Raw genomic sequence first — 24,269 nt, 5'->3', positions numbered from 1 at the left:
TGTTTCCATCCAAAATTACCTGAAGGTTGTTAATCTTTCTTTATAATAACCAAAACAAAAAGCAACAACTAATGAAAATATATACAATGCGCAACATTGAATGAATTTCTTCATGACAACAAAGTGCTATCTGAAGGCACATCCTGCTGCAGCTAAGTGAGCCTGTGCCTGGTGAGTACTCAGATAGGAAATTGCCGTCTCATTTGTGTTGCCTTGTGTTTCATGGTGGAAGAAAGACAGAAAGATATAAATGCAATACCTGAGAAATCTTCCCCTTCCCCTCTCAGGGATCCATCATCTTTCTCAGTAAGGAAGAAGGAAGAGAAAAAGGAGGAAGGCTACACTGATTTGCAAGCTAAATATAAGGTGTCTTGTGAGCCTTTTAGGTGGTAGGATATAATGTCTAAATAATGAACCAGTACAATGAATATGCTACTGTTTTCTGAAGGTCAGCAAATAAGGACTCTAGCAGCACAATACTAAGCATGTTTACTTATAAGTAAGCCCCACTGAGCTTAGTGGGATTTACTCCCATGTAAGGGGTACAGGGTTACTGCCTAGCAGACCTTTTCTGAAGAAGTTTAAAAACCGTAAATAATAAATATTTAGAAAGAAGGCGATTAAAAATGTTGAGTATTGATTTTTAGAAGAAACATATTTTCTGCAGAGTTTGCTCATGCATGTTGAAATTTTTTGGCTGGCTGCAACTATACATGTCTGTTTTTGTTTTTTCTTTTCTACACAAGTTGATGTCCTGCCTCAGAAAAATAACAGCTACATGCTGGCAAGTGTGTTGCCCAAGACTTCTTTCTCTCAGATGGATTCACTCTAGAACAGGGGTGCTGACACTTTTTTGGCTCTTTGAAACCCAGCAAGGCCTGGAGATCTACCAGAGTTTTTTTACAATGTTCACGCCATCATAACATTTAACATTTATGTGTACAATGTATATTGGTGTACCTGGCATAACTGCATGAGCCAGTATTGCACAACACAACATAAGTAACTATAAACATTTTTTGTAATTACTTGAGTTTACTTTGATGACTTGCACTGAAGTGAATCAGCCAAGGATGCATAGTCCGGACAGTAGCTGCTGACAGCCAGCCTCAAGCACACTTCCAAATGTTCATCAGTCATGGTGAAATGGTACTTAGACTTAATGATCTTCATGTAGGAAAAGGCTGACTCACATAAATAAGTGGAGCCCTTCCTGCCTCAGGTGCTCTTATATCCCTGAGGGCCCTATTGCCTTCAAGTGGCTGCAGCGGTGCAGCACACTCTGCTGGATGCCCAGGCCTTACCCTTAAAGGGGCCACTGCTGACACCACATCTACCTCCTCACCAGATCTTCCTTGATTCCAATACAAGTGGGGGGGGGGGAGCAGATCTCTATACAGACCAGTGCAAAAACAGGGGAAAGGTGTGGGGGAGGGAAGATCTCTATATAGACATCACAGCAAGACCAGTGCAAAACCCCTTGCACACAGAACCAACAGATGGAAGTTGGGGGGGGGGCAGATCTCCATACATACCAGTGCAAAAACAGGGGAAAGGTAAGACAGCCCCAGTAGAGTCAACGGGGCTCACTCCCAGGGATGTGTAGACAGGAGCTCACTCCCAGGGATGCGTCACTCCCAGGACGGGGCTCACTCCCAGGGATGCGTGGACGGGAGAGAAGCCTGCGATCGACTCATTTTGCCTCACGATTGACCGGTGGATTGCGATCGATGTATTGAGCACCCCTGTTCTAGAAGATCTCTTCTCTCATTACTCCTGCATCAAGGGAATTGTGGGAACAAGGACAGAGTGATGGAGCAGGAAGAAACTGGGGAAACAGAAGAGATCAGAAGCCTTTTAAAACATATTCAGTGGAGTCTGGGATTTTTGAGCTGTAAATGAAGCAGCTGCATGAAATTTGAAAATTCAAAACACCAGTGTACTGTCTGGGGATCCTTTCAGTGGCATTAGAGAAATACAGCTCAGGGAGGACAAGAAACAGCATAGGCAGAAACAGAGCAGAAATAAATCTGGTACGCTCGTATTAGGATTGCTAATTTTTAGATAGGAACTCGATATGCAGAAATTAAGCAGGCGACACTTTTCCCCCATCACTCTACTTCCATGTCACATCAGTAAACACCTACTAAGTTTAGCTGGTCAAGGCTGAAGAAGTAGTTTTAGACTGGTCTTTGTCCCTTCTGCTGTTAGTAAGTCATAGGCATATTATTAGAACGGGCTTCATTGTGACGTTAGATTCAGGGCCAAACTAGACTTTATAATGGTAGACACTTTTCATATGTCTGCCTCCTTCAAATATAAAACAGGGGGTGAGGAGACTTAATTTAATAGTAAATGTGAATGGGAGAGAGGCTCTGAACACTCCCCTCTCTTCTGTACATTACTTCCCCTCAACCTGCTGTTCCAGGCTCTTTTCTCTTTTATAGAATCACTTCTGGTTTTGGAACCAAAGAATGGAAAAAAACATCAGTTAAAAATGACTGCAGAGAGGTAAGGTGTAAGAGAAGGTTAGGGTTCAGGACTTCTCTCCTATGTGTCCCTTTTACTGATAAAGATAGTCATTCAGGTCCTGCTTTATACATTAACAGTCTGGACACATGAATGATGACCCTATTACATTTAGTTCTGCTCAGTTCCTCATTCTGGATACTGAAAAGGGGCTTGGCACCATTAAAAGGACATTTTACTAGGTAAGTAGGAAGCTCTTGTTTTTACAGCATGTGTAAAAAAAGTACACACATACATACACACACACACAGTAGGAAATGCAAACATTCCAAACATACCAAAGGATTCATAGGATTATCAGTCTCCAAACAGCCCAGAGTAAAATATTTCCAACATATGGAAGCACTGCAAATTCAAGAATTTAACTGTCTTAGTAATGGTGAGCCATGAATACAAGTTGGGAGAGTACATGAGAGCCTGAGCCACCTGGGAAGGAAAAATGACCCACATCCCTTTGATGCTTAAGGAATTGTTGTTAGGTTCAGATTAAGATCCCACTTTTTTTTCTGGCTAATTTGAAGGGAATTTGTATTGTCTCAATTCTTTGATGACACAGTGGGTGGTCACTGTTGTGTAAGCCCCATGGTTTTTCTAAAGCCCATTGATATCAATGAAATCAACTGTGTTTTTTTGCATTAGGGTATCATTTCAGCTCTGTGGGGGTCACTGTGTAGTTGCTACTGCATTTACTGTCACCTCCAGCACAGAGAGTGTGGGTAAAGAACAGCACAGAGCATTGGACATATGTCCTGAAGAAATGCAGTTCAGCAGTATTGACTGCTACTTGCTTTACTACCAATCATTCCTAGTAGAACTGCCAACGGTTTTTCTAGGAATATAGGAAGCTGCCAGAGCATTGGTCTGCCTAGCTCAGTCTCATCAATACTGGCTGGATTTCAAACACTAGGATTCGGGGGAGGGGGGGACACATTAAATTTCTTCAGACACCTGGCCGCTGGTATAAAGTGGCCCTTCTTCCTCAACTTCAGAGCCAGTTGCGACTGCAAAACCTGCCCACCACTGCCTGTTTGTCACTTTCTGCATCTATGTGTGGCCATCTGAGGTGAAAAGTAGATAGGTGTCTCTGCCTGCCAGAATGACAGTTTTGCAAACCTAAGCCAATATTGCAACATAGTACAGGTGTGCTCCACTTGATGTGGATACATTCTCTGATCCCCACTGTTATTCAATTAGGTTGTTAAGTGAACATTCAGTCCAATCTTGTGCCTTAGTTGTGTAAACAGACACTCCCTGCCAGAAATTAGCTGGCTATACAGGATACTAGAGGTAGATTGCCTCTTCTTTGCATTAAGAACCTCTTTGTTGTGTAAACAGACACTCTGCTGCAAGCTATGGGAGACCTGACTGCCTCATTAAGAGCCTCTTTGTTGTGCTTTGACCGCATTTGTCCTATATGCGGTCCGTCATTAAGCGGATGGTTGTTAAGCGGCGCACTCCTGTATTTATGTATAAAGCCATCGTTTTCCATTAACAGATTATTTTCCAGTCATTTCAGTGTATGTCTTCACTGCCTTTCAATCACATATGCAGGACAAAAGTGATGATGGACAAAATAGCTGTATCTTTGATAAAGACATGCCTAGGGAATATCCAGAGTGCCAGGATTTTGATTCAAGATTACTCCACGAGCACCCTGGTGCATGGTCCTTTAGTCATGACAGATTCGCACTGGGGATAGCAAGATATGAACTCTGGGGGGACTTTGGGGAGAAGAAAGAGAGGGCAGTAGCAAGAACTTCCTGTCCATTTTACACTGCTTCAGGGTCTACGCCAGTGAGTGGAATTCTTAGAAACGCTTCTGCCCCCTATGTGTTCCTTGGACAAGCGTTTATTTTTCTTCATTTTTAAATGAGAACTTTTCTTGTTCCAGTGAGGCCTGGCTGGCAATGCTGAAATTCTTCTGCCTCTGTTTGTTGCTAGCCTCGTGGCCAGTTTCCATGGAGACCCAGATTCCATGCGAGCTGGCGGAGGGCCTAGCAAAACCCCATACCTCAAGGTCTCCTTGGAAAAGAAACTGCCCCGCTACCAAAGAAAGCACAGGGAGGAGAGAAAAGAATAAACACATATCCTCGCTTCCTCCCATAGCTTACATACACATTGTATCATTATTATTTTTTTAAGTCTATGTGCTGGGAGGAAGATAGTATGCTAATTGTTATTATGTTTTAGGGCAACAAGTACCAACAGTTCACTCCCCCATTCCTTGGCATACACTCCAGAATTACCACATCATGCTAATATTTCAACATTAGCAAATACTCCAGATGGTCCACATTAAAATTCCAATACTGTCTCATTTGCTGACAACAGCTCGCTCCTTAAATTATCTGCCCAAATAAAAACCATATCTAAGCGTCAAGTAATGCTGGATGTGTATGCGTTATGTCCACATGCACATGGCAATGCTGGAAATCAGTGGCAGATGAGGAAAAGAAGGGAAAAGAGAGAGGGCCGTCTCCACATCCGTGCTTGAAAGTGCAACAAAGAGTCCTGCGGCGCCTTAAAGACGAACACATTTATTTCAGCCTCCTTTTCTGTGTTTGGGCAGTTGGTAGTAATGGAACCTGCTGCTTTTGCTAGTAGCTTGTCCATTTCAATGGATACAATCCAGAGAAGATTAGGTGCACCCAAGTGCCAAGGATTTTCTTGGGAATTATACGTATATGACTGAGGGCCCAATCCTATCCAATTTTCCAGTGCTGGTGCAGCCATACCAATGGGACATGTGCTGCATCCTGTGGTGGGAAGGCGGTCACAGAGGCCTCCGCAAAGTATGGGAACATTTGTTCCCTTACCTCAGGGCTGCATTGTGGCTCCACCAGTGCTAGAAAGTTGGATAGGACTGGGCCCTAATTTTCTCTAGGCGGCAACCATTGTCTTTACATAGGTGAACCGGAGGTGTGTATGAGAATACTGTAGTACCAGAACTGGCATTGAAATGATCTCTTTCAACACAGTGAGAGCCCCTATAGATCTCTTCCAATTTTATATAATAATTAAAATTACTGCTTTCTCATTATTTGTTCAAATGGCACTGTTAGAGTTTCAATCTTGTACCCAATGCTGGAGCAGAAATTTACGACATCAGCATATGGAAGTGTGATTTCTGGCTTAAAGGGGGATGTTTAGTTGGACATTAATACAGTGTTTCCAAATTTAATTGGTGTAGTTTAATACTCTGTGGAACCGGCTTGCTCATTTTGAGAAATTCCCACACAATGAATCCCTTCACCATCTAATGTAAAACAAGTTTACCCGTTTTCCTCTGCCAAATTTTGTTAGAGGATATGAAATATATGCTTTTCCTAGGCCTGGGGCTGGAGAGCAAATCTTGTTTTGATAGAGATAACAGCCTCCTCTGTTGCTGTTTGTCCTGATGATTCCTTTCTTGACTCCTGAAGTTCTGCTGCAGCAATTAATGACTTGTTGAACCATTGCTGTACCAGGGCGGTTGTGAAATGTGATTAGTTGGGAAGATAATCGTGTTAAAAGGGAGGAAGGAAACTCTAAGCAGAGCAAGACATGGATACTTTTTAATTTTTGAATAAGGTGGTGGTATTCACTAACTCATATTTGCCTTTCTCTGCTGAGATAGTAAGCTAGTTTGGTGCGGATTCCAGGCAAACATTATTACTGAAAGGTATTTCACCAACTGCTTCTTTTTACTGCAGAGACTTGATCATAAGTCTGGAATGAGAGTCATGAGAACAAAGCCAGCAGTGCTTCTAAGAGGGCATATGTGACCATTTTGATGGCCTCTGAAAGGAATGTAATTTCTGTTTTTGCCATATTGCTTTGTTTTGTGTTTGTATGGACAACCCAAAACATTAGGAAGACAGCCAGGAGGGTTGGAGTCTGCTCCAGTTCAGCAAAGTACAGTACTCGCTTCAATTACAGTGTCTGCCAAAATGCAAAGAGTTTATGCTTAGGAACTGGGAGTGCAATCCTATGTGCATCTACTCAGAAGTAAACTTCCAGGAGTATTTAACATACTCCCAGGAAGTGTGTACAGGATTACAGTCTAAGGGCACAATCCTGACCAACTTTCCAGCACTGGCATAGCTGGGCCAGTGGGGCATGTGCTGCATCCTGCAGTTGAAGGGCAGTCCTCCTCACGGTAAGGTAATGTTTGGTCCCTTACCTCAGAGTTGCATTGGCCTTTCCTCAGTGCTGGAAAGTTGGTTAGGATTGTGCCCTAAGTGATATAATTGATATATCTAAAAGCCTAATCTAGGGGTGCCCAAACCCCAACCCGGGGGCCATTTGCGGCCTTCAGGGACCCCCAATCCGGCCTATGGGGAGCCCCCACTCTCCAATGAGCCTCTGGCCCTCCAGACACTTGCTGGAACCTGTGCTGGCCAGATGCAACTGCTCTCAGCATGAGGGTAACCTCTTGGGCGAGCTGCGGACCAAGGGCTCCCTCCACTCCTTGCTGTTTCATGTCTGTGAAGCAGCAGCGGCAGTAAAGGAAAGGCCAGCCTTGCTTTGTGCAAAGCCTTTTATAGGCCTTGAGCTATTGTGAGACCTTCATTCATTCATATAAATTCCATCTCTAATACATTTTTGTAAATTTATGCAAGTTTATTCAAATTTTAAATGTAAATTAATTCTTTTTTCCCAGCCCCCAACACAATGTCAGAGAGATGATGTGGTCCTCCTGCCAAAAAGGTTGGACACCCCTGGCCTAATCCTTTGTGGGCCTTACACCACCAGAATAGTGCAGGTACATATGTGGTGCATATGGGGTGGCATCCAATATAGCTTGCTCCAGAGGAAGAGTCCTCACTCCAGAAGAACAACTCTAGATGTTACCCAGTGCAGGAAACAGGAATTTGGTTTGCATGCAGCCTTTACATTTTTATGTGCACATGTAAAACATTTCATGTGTACACATCAAAATGTAATGTGTGGTGTGGCTCAGCTGCTTGTTGGAACTTCTCAACAGAAGGATGGAGAGAAATTACAAAGAAATACTTCCCTCAACACTCTTGGCCATGAGCCCAGCTGCTGCTGTAAGTTGTTATCTGCCATTATTTCACTACTGGGCTTGGAAGAGAAGGCAGGGAGAAAAAACAGGGCTTGCAGGGTAGTTTTCTCTCCAGTGACTAGGTACTGATACCCTTGGAAAAGTTGCAGTGAGGCATACATGGCTCACAGTACATTCCTTTGTCATTAAGCTAGGACAGTAATCCCTCCTATCAGTGGCGTCACTAAGATTCGCGTCGCCCAGTGCGGGAGGCCCGCTGGCCATTCCATATCCAACAGTGTATGGCACGACACAGTAGCTCCTAACAGCGCAATTTTAGCGCATCAGCCCCCCAGGGCGCGTCACCCAGTGCGGCCCGCACCTCCCGCACCCCTCCTAGCGACGCCACTGCCTCCTATCTCAATTTTATGTTGGGTAATAATCTCAACACTTTGAGTGCCTGTTAGGGAGATAAAGCAGTGTATAAATTCATAAGTAAGTAAGAGCCCAATCCTATCCACACTTTCCTGGGAGTAAGACTCATTGACCATAAAGGGATTTACTGCTGAGTAGACACGAATAGGATCCACCTTCTGCATCCACCACCACTCCTTCCATGCTTGCTGTATTTGAAAAGCAGAGGCAAATGGAATGGGAGATGAAGAAGAGGAAAGTGATGGGCTGAGGCATCTCCTGGGATCTACTCCTTACCTCCCAATCCAGCACCATTGGGTAAGAGGCAGGGATGGGCCATGACTCAGATGACTTGGATTTGAGTCACAAAAACACATGCCAAAACTTGGGTATTGACTTGGGACTCAGGGGTTTTACCCTAAAAATGAAAAGACTAATAGACTCAAGTCAAGGCTCACTTTTGTGCATGCTGGTAAATGTTTCGTGTGTGTGCTTGCTTACTTGCTTTTTTGACTGCTTCGAGGTTTGACTCGCTTTTCAGAAAGACTTGAAAAACAGTACTGGACAAGTTGCAACAGCCACTGTTATGACTCGTGGGCGACTTGGGTTAAGGGGCGGAGGCTCAGGACTCGACTTAAGACTCAACACTGTGGTTCCGGCACATCCCTGGTAAGAGGGATGGGATTTAGCACCCTGCCACAGTTGCTGGAAGATCTACCTATGAGCACATATACTCAGAGAGTCTCAATCATAAACAGGCTGTCACTTCTAAAATCACAATTTGTTACAGTTTTGACCTTTTGCATCTGAGTAGGACTCCCTAATAGGAAAAACATTTCTTTTATATTGCCATTGTGTGAGTGACAGATGCAACATGAAGAAAAAAGCTGAACACGTTTTATAACAACCCTTGTAATTATCAAGAATTTGTATATGAAATATGTTAATTGCATTACATAACATTATTATTAAAAATATTTAATGAGTCTTTGTTTAATAGGTGTGGATTCAGAAGTCTGGTCCTGCATTTCTGTCACCTCCCAGCACTTTATTTCTGTGGTGTGGAGCACACTTATATGAAACAAACAATGTTTGTAACCACCTATATCTTGCACCTATGATTAATTGGACTGATGTACTTGAATTCCATTTTGCGCTTAATGGAACAGAATTGTTAGCTGGGGGCTAGTTTAGATTGATGACTTTGTGGAAGATCTAGAAATTTGGAAAGCATAACCAAAGATAAAATTACTACTATAGAAGAACAAATCTTGCAGAAGGAGAATCAGCATGGTTTCTGCAAAAATTAAGTCCTGTGTACTTTGAGAGTGTCACTAAGCATGTGGATAGAGGTGGTTCAGTTGATAGTTTATATCTGGACTATTAAAAAGCTTTTTGTTAAGTTCTTAAGTTCTTTTGTTAAGTTGCTAAGGGCAGGAGGTCTGGTCTAGAGGGTAGAGCCTCCATTTGCCTGAAGATAACATCCGCAGGTCGCCAGTTCGAGGCCACCAGCATCGTGTGACCTTGAAGCAGCTGACAAGCTGAGCCGAGTTATTCCATCTGCTCTGAGTGTGGGAGGATGGAGGCCAGAATGTGCAGCCAGATCAGAAAGAAACATCTGAATGTTGTGGTTTCTTGAAAGATAGAACCTTATTTTTCAAATTGTAAAAATCCCTACGGGGATTTAAACTGCCTGCCTATGTAAACCGCCTTGAATAAAGTCTGAGGAGAAATCTGAGGACCAAGAAAAGCAGTATAGAAATACCTGTATTATTATTATTATTATTATTATTATTATCATCATCATCATCATCATCTCACCAAAGCCTCTTGAGTAAACTTAGCAATAATGGAATAAGAAGATGGGTTTTTTCATGGATTAGTAACTGGCCAAATAACAGGAAGCAGAGAGTAACGAAACATGGACAATTTTCACAGTGGAGTCCACTAAGAATCTGTATTGGAACCAGTAGTTTTTAACTTGTTCATAAGCAATCGGGTATTAGAGGTAAACAGTGAGATGACCAAGTTTGCAGAGGACACCAAACTGTTCAGTGTTAAAAACCAAGCAAATACAAAGAGCTCTAAAAAGACCTCTCCAAACTAGGTGAATGGGTAACCAAATGGCAAACGCAGTTTAATGCCCATAAGTGATCCACGGGGGGAGGAAGGCGGACAAAAAAAACCACACATATATGCCGATGGGGTCTGAGTTGTCAATGACAGACTAGGAAAGAGGTCTTGGGGTTGTGATGAATAGCTCAATGAAAATGCTGACTCACAGCCCAATCCTATCCACACTTTCCTGGGAGTAGGTCCCATTGACTCTAATGGGAGTTACTTCTGAGTAGACATGCATAGGATTGGGCTGCCAGTGTGGGGCAGCAGTGAAAAAGGCAAATTGCATGCTAGAGGTCATTAGTAAAGGGATTGCGAATAAGACTGCTGGTAGAATATTTCCCTTATATAAGTCTGTGGTGCAGTCACATTTGGAATACTGTGTACAGTTCTGGTTGCTACAAGAAGAATATTGTAGAACTGGAAAGGGTGAAAGAGGGCAACTGAAACAGAGGGCAGGAGCACTTTCTTTATGAGGAAAGGCTACAACATTTAGGATTCTTTTAGCTGGAAAGAAAGTAATCAAAGGCATATATTGTTGAGATTCATAAAATTATGCATGAGGTAGAAAGAGAAAAGTGCATCATTCTCCCTCACTCACAATACTAAAACCAGGGTATTCGATGAAACTGATTGGCAGAAGACTTACAGCACAATCCTAACATGCACTGGGGCTGGTGGGCCTGTATCCAGCACAAGTTTGGGGCTGACTGAAGACCAGCCTGGGGCAAGGGGGAATACTTCCCCTTACCCTGGGTAACACTGCAGCAGCTTCAGTGTGGCTACTCGGACCCATGCCATTTAAATCAGTGGCACAAATCCGAGCAGCCCAGGGGTGGCCCAGGCTGTCTGGGAATAGGTCTAGCATCCAACATAAGGCTGGATCCTGGCCCTGCCTCCCATTCCCCACCCTCCCACAGTCCCACCCAGTGCTCGCCCTCCCCCAAAACACCTTCCCCTCACCTTCCCCAGACTCCAGTGCCAACCTGGAAAGGCCTGCACAAACTCACTCTTCCCAGGACCTGCGTCAGCATGGAGAGGCCAGTGCATGTCCTTGAGCTGACCTCCCTGACTCGAATGGAGGCACAAACATGCTTTACAGCACGTTTGTGACCCTCACGGGCCAGCATAAGGGACTTGCGCTGGCCCAAGGGTGCTTTTGGAAAGCACGCTCAGACAGCTAAAAGGAGATACTACAGTGTATTTCACACAAAGCATAGTTAGTTTGTGAAGCTTGTCACCAGAAGATCTGGTGATGGCCTCTAGTTTGGATGGCTTTAAAAAGGGATTGGACAAAGACATGGAGGAGCTGTCTATCAATGGCTACTAGTCATGATGACTACATGCTACCACCAGATTCAGTGGCAACATGTTTCTAAATACCAGTTGCAGGGGAGCAATGGCAGGAGAGGAGTCTGCCTTTTCCTCCTGCTAGTGGGCTTCCCAGAGGCAGCTGGTGGACCACTGTGGAAATCAGAATGCTGGACTAAACTGGCCTTTGACTTGATCCAGCAGGGCTTTTCTCATATTCTTATATATTTTGAGGCATGTGTAATGATAAATGTCAGAAGTTTGTGAAAACTGATATCGATCCATAAAGATTTTTAGCTGACCAGAGGAAAATGTCAGACAATATTTAAATTTGCCAATAAGTTTCAAGGCCACTTGATGCCATTTAATAAACACCAATTTTCCATCATTGTTTCTATCATTTACCATTTACCAATAAGCAATATGAAGACCCTATTATAAATGTCCAAAACAAATAGCAGGTATGCTTGTAGGTAGGCATGCCAGCTTGTTGCTTGAAACTGGGTATTTCCTGACTAATAAATGTGTTTCTGGATAGGCCTGCTGCTTGAAATACCATACCAAGGCAAGTCTTTATGAGAAGGTGTGCTGGGGTAAGAATGTGAAGGAGAACATGTGGGAGAGGTAAGAATATGACTAAAAGATCTGTGATGGGAATTTCTGTAGGTTTAAAAAAGCTGTAGCAGCTGGGAGAGGAGATTCAGTCAGGACGTCAGCAGTGGGGAGTGGGGAGAGAGTGCAATGGGCTGGGACTTAGGTCTGAATGAATATGGAGCTTTCTCTTTCCTGTGCCTCAGGCTACAAAAGGGAGGAGTTTTTCTGGTCATTTACTTCTTCCTGGACCTGGCAGCCTTGGTAACATCACTGATGCTTCTGTCTCCAAGGGAATATATAGAATCCGTTTCAGTGCCATCTTCCTCAGTGCTCCTTTCCTCAGAGTTAGACAGCACAGCAAATCCCACATGCCTGAGCTCCTTGCAGAGATGTATGCAAAGGTCTTGCATGGATCATCCACATTTTCCAATGTTGAACCAGGCCCTGTTTCCAGGGCAGCAGTGTTCTTCTCTCCAAGAGCACACATACGTAGTGTGTCTAACTCTGATGCAGAGCGTATCTATATAACCATAAGAATAACCCCACTGGATCAGGCCATAGGCCATTTAGTCCAGCTTCCTGTATCTCACAGCGGCCCACCAAATGCCTCAGGGAGCAAACAAGACTATAAGCTGCATCCTGGTGCCCTCCCTTGCATCTGACATTCTGACATAGCCCATTTCTGAAATCAGGAAGTTGCACATACACATCATGGCTTGTAACCCGTGATGAAATTTTGCTCCAGAAATTTGTCCAATCCCCTTTTAAAGGCATCTAGGCCAGATGCTATCACCACATCCTATGGCAAGGAGTTCCACAGATTAACTACACGCTGAGTGACGAAATATTTCTTCACAAATCTCTAACCCCAATAAAACACTTCTCTCTGATGTTGCTGTTTGCACTGTGGGGAAACACATCAGGTTAAGGTGCACATTCACAGATATTCTTGTGAATAGTTGTGCCTGCTTACTGCTTGAAGCACCAGGCCAGGATGCTTATTTGTGACCTGATTTGATTCTGTTCTGGATAGAAGATCTCAGAAGAGGAAAAGCCTCCCTACCAAATGTCCCTCAAGTCACCTGTGGAAAACTACATCTGGCCTCTTTCTCATGGTTTTCAAGCAGACTGCAGGAGTTTGAGGAAAGAGGCAGGAAGCAACCATCTCCTGCTTTATGCTATCCTTCCTCCATAAAGCAAGGCTGACGTGAGCACTTTTCCATTTCTCTTCACAAGTATGGTCTAAATCCCTTTAGGAAGTAATACTGCCATTGATTGTCTCAAAGGAAGGAGCACATTGGATACAATGCAACTTTACAACAAACCCCAAAATACCAGGGAGTGAGAATTCATCATGCACTTAAAGGAAAGTCTTGGAAGGAAAGTGGTTATTAAATTGCACTCAAACTGTAGTCCCACAAAGGACATATTCACATTTTCCAATGTTATATAAAGGGCAAAGTATGTTGTATACTTAAACACATAAGCCACAAATCCTGTCAGCCCTTTTAGGCATGTGGAAGACATGTATATGCCCTGCAGGGCTTTCAAGTATTTTCCTCAACAGTCATTCCCCAATGGCATATTACAAACTATTTTTGAAGTTCTTCAGAGCTGGAAAAAACAGCATATAACATTAGTGTTGAGTGAATGCCATTAGGGAGAAAAACACAAAATCCTTGCTGATGCGACAGAAATGCTGTGCAATTTTTCAGCTATAAGTGCCAGGGGTTTTGGACACTGTACCCTGGACTTCTAGTAGAACTGGAGTCCAGCATGATGAATTAAAAAAACCTCTTGGTTTTCAACCAGCTGAATGCTTGCAGTTGATTAGAAAAGCAAGGTGTTTATAGTGTGTGCTGAACCCTTTCAGAGAAGCAAGCCCTACAGGGAGCTCACCACATGCCACACTGACAAATGTCCCCACTGGACATGTAAAAGCTAGTTATCTGAACTGTGCATTACATGCTAATTTGTCTCAGAAAACTCCAGTGACTGCTTCTAAGTTTTATTTTAAAAATGAATACCTGCAGTTTCTTCTCTTTGAGTTTGCTCAAGACTAAAGCATGCTTTAGGAAGGGGCAAAAGGCACCAAAGTCAAATGGGGTTAACCCTTCTTTTCCATGCCATTTCCCCCTCCCTACTGCTACTGACTCTAATCTACTTCCCTGTTTACCCCAAATGAGGTACTAGATGCATGTTTAACTCATAAAAATGCACCTGGAAACCTGTGGGGGGGGGGAAGAAGCATTTGGGCAGTATGTTGCTGTAGAAGAACAGTGGGTAGAGGAAAAGGTTAAGCATTGCCTCACCTTACATCTCTGATGCAAATTCCCTACCTCCCAAAGCCTTTTTCCCCCTACGAGGAGCATCCATCAGGGTTTTATTATATGCACTGATCTGTCAAATATACAATCCTCCATGCATTTCCTAAAAGAGTGCCTAAATGCATTTCCTAAAAGAATATGCATTTCCTAAAATGCATTTCCTAAAAGAGTTGCAGATGATGAGTGCCACAAGATTTGATTCCATTAACCTCCCTAATTTCTCATCAAACCCAATGTGCAGTGACTAAGAATTCACTTTAAACAGAAAACCAAATCAAACAAAAGAAAGAAAGAAAAAACCAACCCCAAAGAGATAACCCCTTCATGCCATAAGATCTTACAAGCTTAAAGAAAGCTGCTTCACAGCCAAGCAAACTGTTGTACTTTTGTGACCTCTACTGGATAGTCCAAGGAAGAGTTTCTGACTTTAAAGGCAACTGAAAAAATCATGCAGATTGTATAGGATAGCTATTCAGCACCCCCTACTGCATTTTAAGGTAGTCCTCAGTGTGAACTTGAGTCTTTTACAGTTCGATACTGCTGAAAAGCAGCTATAAAGTGCTGGATGCCAGCACAAGCTGCCAATGCACTGGTGGGAAAGCTGGAGTCTTCCCCTGCATGACAACAGACCTTGGAATGCCCACCAGAGCAGTAAGCCCAGTGCAGGGAGTGGAACAGGATGGTGACAGGGTGGAAAGAAGTGCAGATCAGGCCCAGGAAAGGGGCAGGTTTGGGGGCAGCAGTGCACATCGAATCCAAAGCTCCTTCCTTGGCCAGATCTGCCTGCATGGATCAACTTAGACTTGCGCCAGTTATACAGGTCCAAGTTGACCCATAGCAGCTGTTGGGACTAACCCTGTGACAAGGGGGCAAATATCCCTGAAGAGACCTCGTACAGCCAAAACTCTCCCTTGGGATATAGTTCAGCCATCTTCCATTTCTTTCAGAATTTTTTTTTCCTGTAGCCTACTGTGTATGCATCTCCTTGCTGAGAATTTCATGTGTTTGATGTTGTGGAATGTAGTCTACGAAAACATAAGCTGAAACAAATGTTAGTCTTTAAGGTGCCATGGGCCTTTGTTGTTCTCTCAGAACAAAAAAATCAACTAATAAGATAGATGCTTTAGTGGTCTGCTATCTGAGGGCCCAATCCTATCCAACATTCCAGTGCTGATGTAGCTGGAATGCAACCCCAAGGTAAAGCAACAAACATTACCTTGGGGTAGCCTCTGTGACTGCCTTCTCCCACTGCAGGATGCAGCATGTGCCACATTGATATGGCTGTGTTAGTGCTGGAAATTGGCTGAAAGTGCTGGAAAGTGGCTGAAATTGGCTCGTGACCCACCTAGTGGGTCCTGCCCCACAATTTGAGAAACACTGCTTTAGAAACTCAGGGAGGACAAATGGGGGGGGGCTTGCATTATGTTGGAAGTGAAATGCAGCCATGCCTTGGCATCTGTGGGAGGGCCACCTGACTGGCTGCCTCTGAAGAGCCACAGAGGCGGCCAGCTATGAATATGTTCTGTGCCTGGCAAGTCCCAGGGATTGGTGGCTCCTGAGCAGCATTCTGGGTGGTTGAGAGCAGAAGGGGTTGTGAAGAGGTTCAAGAGGACCTCTCCAAACTGGAAGGATGGGCTGCAAAGTGGCAGGTGCACTTACATGTAAGTACCAGTGGGGTCTCGGTATTCACAGGGGATCTGTTCTCATACACCCCACAGATGCTGAAAACTGTGGATAAGCAAATCCATGGTTTTGGGCCCCTTAAATCCTCCAGAGAGCCTTCTGAAGCCTGCAGAGGCCACACGCATCCACCTGCTGACTGGGTTTCAGAATGCCTCCTAGAGGCAAAAAAAAGAAGAAGCTAATTCCAGGTTTTGGAGGAAAAGCAGGTGTTTGTGCCTTTTTAAAGGCATAAAAACATCACTTCCAGTTTTTTTCTAAAAACTGGAAGTGGCTTTTTTTGCCTCTAGGAGGCATTCTGAAGCCCACAGAGGCCGCAGACAGTTGTACGCGGCCTCCTCCAGTAATTAAGAAGGGGATATATCATAATGCCATTGTATAGATGCCTAGCAAGGCAGTTTTCTTATTCCAGTTATATACATAAAAGAGAAGGAAAAATCTGATCCCAAACCTCCACTGCCTTGTGGCTATATCCAGTTGTGGAAAAGGCTTCAGGAGTCAACCTCGAGGCAAAATCAGGAGCCGGAGTCCCTGAGGCAGTTCATGGCTGAACACAGTCACGTTCTGGCAACTCCTGCGACGCCGCTGGAACCAACCATATTGGCTTCTGCCTTTCCATTGGACCATTCCAGCAACGTGGAGAGGGGGGATTTGCTGCATGGGTAACTGCCTATCCTCCATACCTTCTTTACCCAGGCTTCGCGCACTGGAGAGGACACTCCAACTTCGCCATACGGCGTCGGCACAACACGGGAAGCAGCAGTTTACCGGTTATAAGTCTTCGCTCGATTGGCGTAGAGCGTGACGCGAGGGGCTGCTTCCGACGGTGGGAGAGATCATTGCATCTCATTGGGCAGCTACTGCCCGCCTTAAGCTGGGCAGTCCCCAGTCAGTAAGGTGTTGCCTTGCCACGGTCCGTTAACCTCACGGGGTGCGTGGGGTTTAGAGTGAAAACCGACAAGTGGATCGACAACTCTGCACCATGCAACAGAAAACAGAAAACTACTGCCCTAAAGCTGGGCACCTGGAACGTTAGGACAATGACACCTGGCTTCTCTGATGACCTGCAAGAAATAGACGACGCACGCAAAACAGCTGTCATCGACATGGAGCTGAGCAGACTGTAGATGGACATCGTCGCCCTTCAAGAGATGAGGCTTCCAGATTCCGGATCTGTCAAGGAGAGAAATTTCTCATTTTTCTGGCAGGGAAAACCACTAAACGAAACCAGGGAACATGGTGTTGGCTTTGCAGTCAGAAATTCCCTGCTGAAGTCCATCATCCCACCTACTGTGGGAAGTGAAAGAATTTTGTCCCTGCAGCTCCAGTCATCAGCAGGACCTGTCACTCTCATCAGTGCTTATGCACCGACTCTGTCGTCTCCAGCAGAAGCCAAAGACAAATTCTATGATGACCTGGCCACCACTATCAAGAAGATCCCCGTAAAAGAGCCTTTGTTCATCCTCGGCGATTTCAATGCTAGAGTTGGTGCGGATCACAGTTCGTGGCCCACTTGCTTAGGTCAGTTCGGCATTGGGAAGATGAACGAGAATGGCCAACGCCTGCTAGAGTTTTGCTGTCATCATGGTCTCTGTGTCAGCAATACATTCTTCAACACGAAGCCCCAACATAGAGTCTCTTGGAGACACCCAAGATCAAAGCACTGGCACCAGCTCGACCTGATTGTCACCAGACGCTCCAGCCTTCCCAGCACCAAGATCACACGCAGCTATCAGAGTGCTGCCTGTGACACTGACCACTCCCTGGTGTGCAGCAGAGTGAAACTGCAAACAAAGCGACTGTATCACACGAAAAAGGAAGGAAGACCTCGCATTGATACCAGCAAGACCCGGGATCAGAGAAAAGTGGAGGAATTTGCACGAGCGCTTGAGGAATCTCTTCCAGGCCCGGTTGATGCAAACGCATCCAACAGATGGGAACATTTCAAGAATGCCGTTTACAACACCGCCTTGTCCATATTTGGCAAGGAGACAAACAAGACGGCAGACTGGTTTGAAGCCCACTCTGAGGAGTTGACACCAGTCATTGAGGAAAAGAGCTCAAGCAGCACACAAGTCCTGTCCCAGTGAGCGCAACCTGCAGGTCCTCCGAGCTGCTCGCAGCAAAGTCCAGCAGACTGCCAGGAGATGTGCTAACGACTACTGGCTTCAGCTCTGCTCCCAGATGCAGATAGCAGCCGACACAGGCAACATCAAGGGGATGTATGACGGTATCAAGCAGGCCCTAGGTCCAACACAGAAGAAAATTGCCCCTCTGAAGTCTGCCACAGGCGAGGTCATCCAGGATCGGGCGCAGCAGATGGAACGCTGGGTGCAGCACTACTCTGAGCTATATTCCAGAGAAAATGCAGTCACCGAAGAAGCGCTGAACAACATTGAGTGCCTGCCTTTGCTAGAGGAGCTTGACAGTGAACCAACCCTAGAAGAACTTCACGTGGCCCTGGACTCCCTTGCCTTTCGCAAGGCACCTGGAAAAGACAGCATCCCTGCTGAAGTCCTAAAGTGCTGCAAAGAGATCATCGCTACGGAGCTGCATGAAATCCTCTGTCTCTGCTCGAGAGAAGGTGGAGTACCTCAAGACATGAGGGATGCCAACATCATGCTGTACAAGAACAAAGGCGACAGGGGTGACTGCAACAACTACCGTGGCATCTCTCTCCTTAGCGTTGTAGGAAAGTTGTTTGCCCGAGTTGCACTAAAGAGGCTCCAGGTACTTGCAGAGAGCGTTTATCATCACAGTGCGGATTCCGAGCCAGCAGGTCCACCACTGATATGGTATTCTCTCTTAGACAACTGCAGGAGAAATGCAGGGAACAACGACAGCCACTCTTTATAGCCTTCATAGATCTCACGAAGGCTTTAGACCTGGTCAGCAGGGACGGCCTCTTCAAGATTCTCCCCAAGATCGGATGTCCACCCAGGCTCCTCAGCATCATCAGATCCTTCCACAAGGACATGAAGGGCACTGTTGTCTTCGATGGCTCCACATCAGACCCCTTTGACATCCGAAGTGGCGTGAAGCAGGGCTGTGTTCTTGCACCAACCTTGTTTGGGATTTTCTTCGCTGTCCTGCTGAAGCATGCCTTTGGAACTGCAACAGAAGGCATCTATCTCCGGACCAGATCAGACGGAAAGCTCTTCAACCTCTCCAGACTGAGAGCAAAGTCCAAAGTCCAGCTGAAATGTCTGCGTGACTTCCTCTTTGCCGATAATGCAGCTGTCACTACCCACTCTGCCAAAGATCTCCAGCAGCTCATGGATCGTTTTAGCAAGGCCTGCCAAGATTTTGGACTGACGATCAGCCTAAAGAAAACACAGGTCCAGCTTTCCCACCAGTGCATTGGCAGCTTGTGCTGGCATCCAGCACTTTATAGCTGCTTTTCAGCAGTATCGGACTGTAAAAGACTCAAGTTCACACTGAGGACTACCTTAAAATGCAGTAGGGGGTGCTGAAGATCACTTCTGGTCTTCACCACTTGGAAAAGTTTGGTGTCTGTATAAGATCACACTGAACTTACCAGGAATTGCGTCCTGGAACTGGAGCCTCATGCTGCCTGCTCTTTTTTTCTCACAACTCCTTGTGTACAGACTATAAGAAGAAAAAATAAGATGCCAGTATATTACAAATTAGGATCAGAGCAGAAGCAATCTGACTCTGCCATCTTAACATTAGACCTGAAAACTGGCAATTACAAGCATTCATGGCATGCACACCAAGTCAAGATTTATAACCAAGATGGTGGCTAAAATAAACTTGTTTTTTAAAAAAATTGAGATTACAACTAACAAGGCATTCATTTAAGAACTAATCCCCACCATTTTTTATACATGGCAAAAATTTGTTCTTTGACGTGCTTGTTCTTATGTACTTTTGTGCCAAAACATTAAACAACTCTTATTAGATGTCACTTCAGTAGCACTGGCACTTCACATCTCGGGGACTAGGCTAATAAATCTCCCACTAAAAGAAAAGGGAGATGTCACCTCTTCTTTTTGCTCCTTCTGCAGTCTCAATAAACCCCTCCGTATTTGTTGTGGAGCTTACCTGGAAGTCTGTTTTTCTAGAGTATGTTGAGGGAGAGAATGCATAAACAGCTGGGAGAAGGTACAGCTGCCATATCTCTTGCTTCCGTGAAAGACACTATGTCTGGTAAAGCAAGGGCACACATGGGGAAGCCCTTCCATACCACAGATCAGTAGTTTCCAAACTGGAGACTACCGTGCAACTGGAAAGGTGTCCCCAGTTTGACCAGCGCTTATTCCTCCGGGGAGCTGTCCTTCCCCTCTGCCAATTTCCCCCAAATTGCATCCCAGTCCACTGAATCTGCCTGGAAATCTGGGCACAGTGACTGCTGGGGTGATGGAATCCACAAAAGGCGGGCCGGACCACAGTTTGGGGTAGATCAGTGGCGGGGAAGGATGACTCCCCCATGGAACATAAGTACTATTCGCTCAGAGGAGAAAAAAGGCAGGGCGCCAGATCCAGCTTGTGGGCCAGAGTCTGGAGAGCCCTGCCATAGATGACAGTGAGCAAGTATTTTTTTTTTGTTAACAGCTTTACTTATACAATTTTCAAAAAGAAACACAACATAGCTTAAATGTAGAAATTAATAAAAATAATTTGCACACATACACCCAAGAAGTAGGAAACAAAATGTTGTCACACAAGGAGCATGAATGTTGTTTCATATTGTTGATAGATTCCCAAGAGCAAGTCAAGTGTTTCTGTTGCTATGACTAAAGCCTGACTTTGCAGACTTAAAATTCACATTTCTTTCTTTTTAGAAATTAATCAGAAGAATGAAACTTACAAGTTGGTTCATTTCATACTTCTACCAAGGTATGACTGCTGAGGATGAGAGAAAATAAGCAGCATTGTAGCAAGCCTGTTGATATGCAACAAGTTTGTTCCCAAATATGCAGAATAAGGATATATTCTAACCCAACACATAGATATATAGGTGGATGCTCCACTGAACTTAGGAAACACACATAGAACTGGGTTGCTAGGTGAAAAGGCCCAAGGAATACCTCACAAAGAGCAACAAAGTAGCATTGCTGACAATGCTACTTAATATAAATGAATACCAGAGTAGAGGAATTTGTCAACAGAAATACTATGGGATGGCAGTGGGTAGGGAATCTATTATTAAAATATGCAAACTACAAGGCTGCCTCTTTTTATTGTCCTCATCATATTTGGTGGTGCACAATTCCTTCAGTTTCATAAAGTGATGTTTATATTAAACACTAATGTTTATCAGTACTGTGATCAGCTTTCACGCCACTGGCTGACATCCCACAATTTTACGTGAAAACATTTAAACAAAAAACACACACAAGTTGTACGAAGCTGTTAAGACTGTGATTTGTCTCAAAAGGTCTGTCCACTGACTCAGGACTAGAAAGTTTCTATCTATCTTAAAGAAGGTTGACATAAGGTGATGAACAGCTGCCAGAAACATTTTGCAGATAAACTACTGCATGAAGAATCACTGACAGGCTAGTTTCCCGTTGGAGGAATGTTCTCGTGAAGATACTGCAAAGCCAAGTCAGTCCATTTCATCTCTTGTTCTTTAACCGATTCAGTTGTGCCACCATTGTCTTGTTCTGGTTCAGGAAGCTCATTCTGGGAAAAAGAAATATATATATATATATATATATATATATATATATATATATATAATTTCAATGTCAGAAAAGAATAATTAAGAAATATTTAACACTGGTGAATGTAAAGTTCCACAAGAGTAGAAGAGTAATAAATCTGTTGTATACTGAGCTTATTTTGTAATACACCACCTACCATCTGCCATTCCAGACATGACTGCACTTTCCAGAAGAATTTGTTTTTGGATGCAGAAATCAAGCAATTTAGAGCTAACATATTTGCATGTAATATCCATGGAATTTAGCTGCATTAGTTCATTATTATTATTCATCTACATTATTAGAAATAAAGTTCATGTTCAAAGAAATGAATAAGTTCATCTACATTATTAGAAATAAAAGTTGACAAACTGAAGGCCCAAATCCTACCCTCGGGACATGCCAGTGTATAGCCCATTATGGTCCTGCTGACACAGAACACCTCCCGCCAAAGGACACACTGTAGATGATGGCATAACAGTGGAGTCATATCTCAGATACTAGCACAATCCCATGGGTGGAGACACTGAGGGAGGAGATTGGGGCAGGACATAGGAAGAACATGATAGGGACACTGGGGAATTGATGCACTCCAGATCCTAATTCCCCTTCAGATGATGGATATTCTCCGAAAACCAGAAAAAAATGATACATCAATGACAGAGCCGGCACAGGTAGGAGAAACCCCATAGGGAGCAATAGGAAAGGGGAAAATAGCAGGAAAAACCCTTCACCTTGCCCCATCCACCATCTTACAACAGGATATAGATGACGTTTGGCAGCCAGTCATGGAATTCCTACCCAGTACAAAACCCCGTCTCAGGAAGAGCCCTACTCAGATCACAAGGTGCACAGTATGGAGTTGTCTCCCTCCAGCCCCAGGAGCAAGAATGCTGACATAGGAATGCTGACAAATCAATGAAGGAGTAGGCACTCACCAAAGGTATTGCCACATCTTCATATGGTAACTTATCTTCCCGCCAAGCATCATCAATCAAATCCAGGATCCTCCCATCTCTTTGTACTTCACTGTCCATCTTTGTTGAGCTTGGAGAGAACTAGACTGGTATATAGAGAAAGTGTTTCTGTTTATTTCTTCTGATTTCAGACCCCATTCCTAAACATGTTTCCTTAAAGAAAATCCCATATATTTCAACAGAACTTACTTCTAAGTAAGGGCTTAGAATCATAGCCTCTGACCTCTACAATTTTATAAAACATTTTTCTGAAGACAAAATTTAGCTGTTAATGTTATCTCTTGCTATTTTATACTGGAGAATGAGAAGCATGATCACAAGTCAGCATTTTGAAATCACAGGAACGAATAAAAAATGAAAATGAAAATGACTCCCGTTACTAAACGAATGAGGCACACATAAAAATGCATACACTATATTACAAAATGCGGTTTAAATGTAGGTTCCGTTTTGGTAGTATAGAACTCAAGAGCCCTACTGGAGCAGGTTGAGATCCATCTTTCCCAGCATCTGCTTTCCCAGAGTTGGCAGCCTTCTTGATGCCTCTCATACACTCACATACAGTAGATGAAGGCAACAGCACTCTCCTTCCCCCACCAACTGATATTCGTAATGAATATGGAGATTTCTTTTAGTCACTATGACTAATAACCAACAGACCATCCATTTGTCTAAATCTGAGCCCTTTTCAAAGGCATCTCAGCTAGTGGTCATCAACACATGCTATAGCATTGAATTTCATGAGCTATGTGTTGAATGAAAACATACTAAAGAAGAGTTGTGTACACGGTCACTCTTCCTATCCTCATAAAATCCCTAAGAGGAATGGCTTTTAAAACCTTTTCAAATTTTAGCTTTTAAAATATGAGAAAGTAATATTCCCCCCCCCCCCCAAAAAAAACCCCCTAAACCAAGTTTAGGGAAAAAACCATGGCTGTGTCTTCTGCACTTCATTGCTCACAGCTACACTGGCTGATTTATGAGCAATTGTGCTTGCACGTCTCTTGGGGACCCACTGCTTACTTCCTTCTGTTTATCTACCTTCTGTTGTTTAACCAGTTAGGAGGACCTGACCTTTCATTCTATGGCTACCATGACTGACCAACCCATTTATAAGGCTGACAGTCACCTCAGGAGCAGATTGGCAGGTGCCCCCTTGCATCCATTCATCTCCACTGCCCCTCGTCTTTCCCTCTGCACTGGAAAAGGAGGAAAGGGTTAGAACAGGAGAGGAAGTGTGGAGGAGAAGGGTCATCTGTCCCACTCCCCTCTTCCTTTTCCAGGCCATGGAGCGGAAAGAGCAGAGGATGACCATCACCAGGGAAGAGGGAGCAGCATTTGGCAAGCCCCCTCGGGGAAGAGGGCTCTTGGGCCAGCCCTGATTACTGTTTAGCTTACAACACCAAGAGCGTCCCTGGGGAGTGATGTAGTTTTACGGAAAGCTTCTTAGGGCATGTCTACTCAGAAGTAAGTCCCACTATAGCCAATGGTGCTTACTCCTAGGTAAGTATGGACCTGAGAAGCAGCCCCGTTCCACAGAGCAACGGTTGAAGAGCGGGAGCCGGAGCAGCCGCCCACCGCGGTCAGAGACATCCTCCTCCCCCGACTTGCCTCCCTTACCCCGCTCCGCCGCTGCTTCCAGCTCGGAGAAGCGGAAAGTGAC

The 24,269-nt window shown here is 44.4% G+C and overlaps 1 protein-coding gene across 4 annotated transcripts; it reads right to left on the bottom strand.

Moving 5' to 3' along the window:
- Positions 1-1,441: 1,441 nt before the first annotated feature.
- On the bottom strand, positions 1,442-24,266 carry ANAPC13 (anaphase promoting complex subunit 13). Of its 4 annotated transcripts, XR_010794138.1 has the most exons (5): positions 24,227-24,266; positions 22,568-22,692; positions 21,481-21,609; positions 19,499-19,569; positions 1,442-1,828 (listed from the first exon to the last, which is right to left on the bottom strand). XR_010794138.1 is itself a non-coding variant. In XM_066621729.1 (3 exons), exons 2-3 carry the CDS (start codon positions 22,664-22,666, stop codon positions 21,484-21,486), a joined length of 225 nt encoding a protein of 74 aa, XP_066477826.1. In that variant the 5' UTR covers positions 22,667-22,692; positions 24,227-24,266; the 3' UTR covers positions 20,539-21,483. The 4 variants fall into 4 exon arrangements, 3 of the variants coding, with proteins under 3 accessions (XP_066477826.1, XP_066477827.1, XP_066477828.1); XM_066621729.1 differs by lacking the exons at positions 1,442-1,828; positions 19,499-19,569 and having other exon boundaries at positions 20,539-21,609; XM_066621730.1 differs by lacking the exons at positions 1,442-1,828; positions 19,499-19,569; positions 24,227-24,266 and adding an exon at positions 24,122-24,209 and having other exon boundaries at positions 20,539-21,609.
- Between the last annotated feature and the right edge of the window lie 3 nt (positions 24,267-24,269).

This window comes from Tiliqua scincoides, chromosome 3 (genome assembly GCF_035046505.1).
Source record: "Tiliqua scincoides isolate rTilSci1 chromosome 3, rTilSci1.hap2, whole genome shotgun sequence".
Classification (NCBI taxonomy): Eukaryota; Metazoa; Chordata; class Lepidosauria; order Squamata; family Scincidae; genus Tiliqua; species Tiliqua scincoides.
The sequence above is the reverse complement of the archived record's forward strand: the minus strand, read 5'-3'. Positions and strand labels throughout refer to the sequence as shown.

Excerpts from the sequence above, each read along its gene's own strand:
- ANAPC13 (XM_066621729.1), bottom strand. The coding sequence starts at position 22,666 with ATGGACAGTGAAGTACAAAGAGATGGGAGGATCCTGGATTTGATTGAT. Across the intron at positions 21,610-22,567 it reads AAGATGTGGCAATACCTTTG|AATGAGCTTCCTGAACCAGA; the intron begins GTGAGTGCCTAC and ends TCTTTTTCCCAG.